This window comes from Montipora capricornis, chromosome 7 (assembly GCF_036669925.1).
Source record: "Montipora capricornis isolate CH-2021 chromosome 7, ASM3666992v2, whole genome shotgun sequence".
NCBI classification, from domain to species: Eukaryota; Metazoa; Cnidaria; class Anthozoa; order Scleractinia; family Acroporidae; genus Montipora; species Montipora capricornis.
This window is the reverse complement of record NC_090889.1, coordinates 44,817,274-44,822,273: the sequence shown is the minus strand read 5'-3', so window position 1 is coordinate 44,822,273 and position 5,000 is coordinate 44,817,274. Positions and strand designations below refer to the sequence as shown.

Sequence of the window (5,000 nt, the reverse complement as noted above, 5' to 3'; positions counted from 1 at the left end):
TGTGCCCTTCAAATTACGAATGTAAGAATTTGAAAAAGTATAAGATTTCACGTAGTGAACTATTTACATTTTTTTAGACAGGTCTTCACAAGTTTCGAACAACAGGTAGATAAAAGAATGTGGTTTGTGGTCACCATTCAACTTATCAGTGTGTTGCTGATATTCCAGTCTGATAAATGTTTAAGCTGTGACCAGGCTCACTGGGTGGAGAGCCTGGATAGACCAATTTGGTCCACATGTCACAATCAAAAGACATACCTAACAGGATTGTGGAGGCACAACCGACAGCTGGGAGATGAAAGAGTTGGGCGAATCGAATATGGAAGGTGCTGCACAGCCACTGAACCCAGTTATACCAATCAGCCTGCAGCCTGCTCAAATGCAAACTGGCTACACACATTGGATGGGTAAGTTATTAGAAATATTAAGATCAGTGACAGCAAAGCGCAAGAAAACATTCCAGTATCGAAACTTGAACCACTGGAATAAAAAACTAAAATAAAAATAATAATAATAATAATAATAATAATAATAATAATAAATAATAATAATAATAATAACCCACACGTATAAGCGTTTTTTGTAGTATTGTTAACGCAGTTTGTTTAATAATTTTTTTATTGGTAGATTGAATATTGTAATCGTTTGAAGCTGCACTATTTCCTTTTTCGTTGTCACGAAAGTTATAAATTTCTCCTGAACGTAGTTTTGCAAAGTACTATTCATTGCTGTATACAAAAAAAAATATAAATTTGTCGTTGTTACTTCTTCTGGTTGACAAAAGTTTCCGTCTCTCCAGTTTTAATGTCTGGGCGCTGTGTCCAACTGGTTACTACTTGAACGGCCTCAGATTGGGCGCTGGACCACCTGCATACCTACAGCACATTGACGAGGGACAATGCTGCCATCCACAGGGACACCCCAACTGTTACGAGCACTGTTACGATGAAGATGTCACCCATTCGTTCGACCACAAGGGTTGGAGTGAATGCCAACAGACGGGATATTACATGACCGGCTTCTACAAAAGCAGTTGCAACGACATTTACTGCATTGAAAAGTTCAGATGCTGCAAGATGAAGAAACGTATTTTTTTATTTTATTAACTTGCACACGTAGATCACCAATTAGCAGTAATTACCTTAACAAACCACACAGAAAAATAGCATTCCAAAATATGTTTTCCAACATTGCTGCCTGTTCGTGAGCGTAACATTTACAATCAATGCTATAAGACATCTTTTGTACCGAAAAAAATAATGCGAACAAACAAAACTCTTCCTAGTTCACTAAAACACATTTCTTTCAGCGGCTATCAATGGCGGTTGGAGCGCCTATGAAGACTGGAGCGAGTGCAGTGTGACTTGCGGAGCTGGACAGCAAGAGCGATTCCGCACTTGCACCAATCACCCTCCGTCTAATTGTGGGGCGCAATGCTCTGGATTCAACAAAGAGACCAGGCCATGCGACAATGGACCATGCAAAGGAAGGCGAAACAATGATAACTTAAGGAGGCTCGAAAAGGGGTTTTCGTTGCTATAGTGTTTGTGAAACGATGAAAGATACCAATGAAGGATATTTCATAGTGTAGGCAAACTATAAATATCTTTGCAACTTTATTGTTGGGTAACACTTTAAGGGTACTTACGACGCCATATTAGTACCATGGCAACACTTCAGGTCAACAAAAAGGCCCTCTAAATTTCAGTTTTTGAAAATTATCTGAATAACTAAGTCGGTGACCTACCGTTTATATTTCTTTCTTGGAGATCTCCCTAAATTCTTTAACTTCTTAGAGAGTATGACAAAAAATTTTCTAGTAGAATTTAAGATGCATCGAAAAAGGCGTTTTATAGTTTACAGAAAATTTTACTATATAACTTTTCCCGAAACTTTTTTATTTATTTTTCGTGCCATCGTAAATGATATGCATGCATAAAATCAAGATAGGTTACCGAGCAAATGTCGAGATAAAGACAAATTTTTTTCCGCAGGTTTTGCTTCCGGTTCGCGCCAACCTCGTACCCAGAGTCCTTGGGCTTTTTGGTCAGCGGGTGAGCGCACGGAGAGACTCTGGGAAAATGGAGTAACGTAGGTTCCCGGTCTTATTGAGCATGCTTTAGTTTAAATGGAAACAGAAAAGAGAAAACAGTAGGCAGTAGAAATGGCGGGTTAAATGCTTTCGAGAAAAAAAAAATTAGCCTTACACACCATAAAAGAAAATGGAGAAATTGATCATTGGCTTTCTGTGCGTGAGAGCGAGTGAAGATGAAACTTCTGGCGCTATCGGTAAGTGTATTTTTAGTGTTTTAGCGTGCATTCTATCGAGCAGAATACCATCGTGCAAGCAACACGATCGAGAAATTTTTGTGGAAACGACACCAATGTCCTCTTCTACTACAGTTATATGTTTCCGTAATTCTGAATTGCTTCCACAAGACCTTCTTCCACGGATTTCTCCCCAAAGCGACTGATGTACTTATACAACAGCATTTTATCAGCGTGGAAAAATTCCCGGGCGTTATTTATTTGCGTTTTTTATTGCAATGGTTCAATTCAAACACCGTTGTTTTGCTATTTTTGTGATTTATATATTTCTGAGGTAGAAAAAAACAAACAGCACTGAAAGTAGTTTTAGATTTTGCATCTCCCTCCAAATTCTGGGGTTTCCGAATTACTTACCCACTTCCTGTCGGACTGCCATTGTTATGCAAGCCACCAATCAAAAAATAGTTCAAGTCCATTATCCCAGAGTCTCACTGGGCGATCACCCGCTGGCCCCTCGGTTTTTTTTCCATTTTTATTGATTATTATTTTTCAACTACACTTCACTTACTTACAGTACTTTTAACATACTAACTTACATCGCATACCTAACATACTATGAACGTGCTACCTTTCATGACACAAATACTTACATAACACTCACCACACTTACTACTCTTCACTTACTTACATTGTTTATTTACACACTAACTTACATGATAAAATAATTACATGACTCTTACTAATTATTCTAACAACATGTATCCACACCAGCTACGTTCAAACACCCGCGTCAACCTAACAGCAAAAGGCAGAGAAAAAAGCGAAAGTATCTTTCGAAAGTTGTAACGTGAGAGGAAAAGAGGGAAAAAGGTCTATCATAGGATGAGTATTTCCAGAATTAGAGACTTGCGACTAGGAATAAAAAGTAGGACTTTTTGCAAAGAGATGGATGGCACCCTAAGTCTACAGCCAGAAAAAGGCGTTAGCTCAAGCGAGAGTAAAGAAGTGCCATTATTAAGCAGCCATTCCTTAAAATTATGCCAGAGGCGAGAAGTTACCGTACAGTTCCAGAAAAGGTGGATAAGAGTTTCCTCTTCACTTTGGCAGAAATTGCAAAGATCGTTCTCATTTAAATTTACCTTCTTTTAAGAAACTATTAGTGGTTAGCCTCCTGTGTAAGAGTTTAAGGTACTTAAAGAAATAGATTCCAATAATACACCAGGCTCAGATGGGTTACCTGCTGAATTTTACAATTTTTTTATGGAATGATAGTGCCGAATTTCTTCTTGGTTCAATTAATTATGCTTATAAAACAGGTTAGCTATCCGTATCTCAGAAGCCAGGGATCGTTACACTTATTCCAAAAAAAGATACAGTGCCGTACCTCGTTAAAAACTGGCGTTCAGTATCTTTGTTGAACTGTGACTACAAAATAGCTACTAACGCTGTCGCGAATCGCTTCAAAAAAGTATTTCCTAAACTTATTGAAAACGTTCATCCCAGCTTCCTTCAGAGAAGATTTAACGGGGAGAACATTAGACTTATTAATAGTGTCATCAACTTTACAACTGATAAAAATATTCCTGGACTTCTAAGTTTTCTAGGAGATAGAAAACGGAACAGCTCTTTCATTGTAGGCATTATTAATGAACAACTATAATAATATTTATTTTAAACTTGTTTTGTTTTACTTTGCCTGCATATATATCTCAAGAAAGCCTCGCAGAATTTTGCTTTTGACAGTATCACTCAATATCACGTCATCAAAATAACTGATTTTTCTTGCTAAACCATTAATATGGAAATGTGTTCCGCCTACTTAAGCATTTTCACGCAAATCAAAATCAGTTTCATATAAAAGGTTTTACGCGAACACTCGTTTTGAAACAGAGGCACAAGGTAACTCGGAAATGGCCTGTTGATTGATTGACGGGCTGACGAAATGACTGACTAGCCCATTGATTGATGGATGGATGGATGGATGGATGGATGGATTGATTGATTGACTGACTGACTGACTGCCTGATTGATGGATTGATTGATTGATTGATTGATTGATTAATTACCGTATTATTATACCTTTTCAGGGGATGTGGATGGTGGTTGGAGCAATTGGTCAGCGTATGGTGAATGCAGCAAGACCTGTGGTCGTGGCAGGAAATATAGGACCCGTACCTGCACCAACCCACCCAAGTCAGGGAACGGAAAGGATTGTAAAGGAACAGCTAAGAAAGAAAAGACGTGTAAAGTGAAGCCATGCAAAGGTATAAAGTAAAACATTACCCGTACGTCGTCAGATATTTAACAAATAGATTCCATGTTGTCGTGCGTTTCTTCAGTAATTGATCACAGATGACGTGGAAATCTGGTACACCAAAACGTGGCCAGCGAGGAGATAGCCGAGAGCGTCAGTGGTGTTCTTACCACATTTTGACGCCTTCTGTTGTCTGTTACTGGACAGACGCATGGCAACATGGCAGGACTCTATTTGTTTTAGACCGCCCTAAGTCTACAGCCAGAAAAAGGCGTTAGCTCAAGCGAGCGTAAAGAAGTGCCATTATTAAGCAGCCATTGCTTAAAATTATGTCAGAGGCGAGAAGTTACCGTACCGGTTCCAGAAAAGGTGGATAAGAGTTTCCTCTTTACTTTGGCAGAAATTGCAAAGATTGTTATCATTTAGATCATCTTTTTCAAGAAATTATTATTGGCTAGCATCCTATGTAAGAGTTTAA

General features: G+C 38.5%; 1 protein-coding gene across 1 annotated transcript; it reads left to right on the top strand.

Annotated features, from left to right (window-relative positions):
• Positions 1-83: 83 nt before the first annotated feature.
• On the top strand, positions 84-1,542 carry LOC138056062 (SCO-spondin-like). The gene is made up of 3 exons (XM_068901907.1): positions 84-407; positions 800-1,086; positions 1,310-1,542. The coding sequence occupies exons 1-3, from the start codon at positions 118-120 to the stop codon at positions 1,540-1,542; spliced, it is 810 nt and encodes a 269-aa protein (XP_068758008.1). The 5' UTR covers positions 84-117.
• Positions 1,543-5,000: the final 3,458 nt, after the last annotated feature.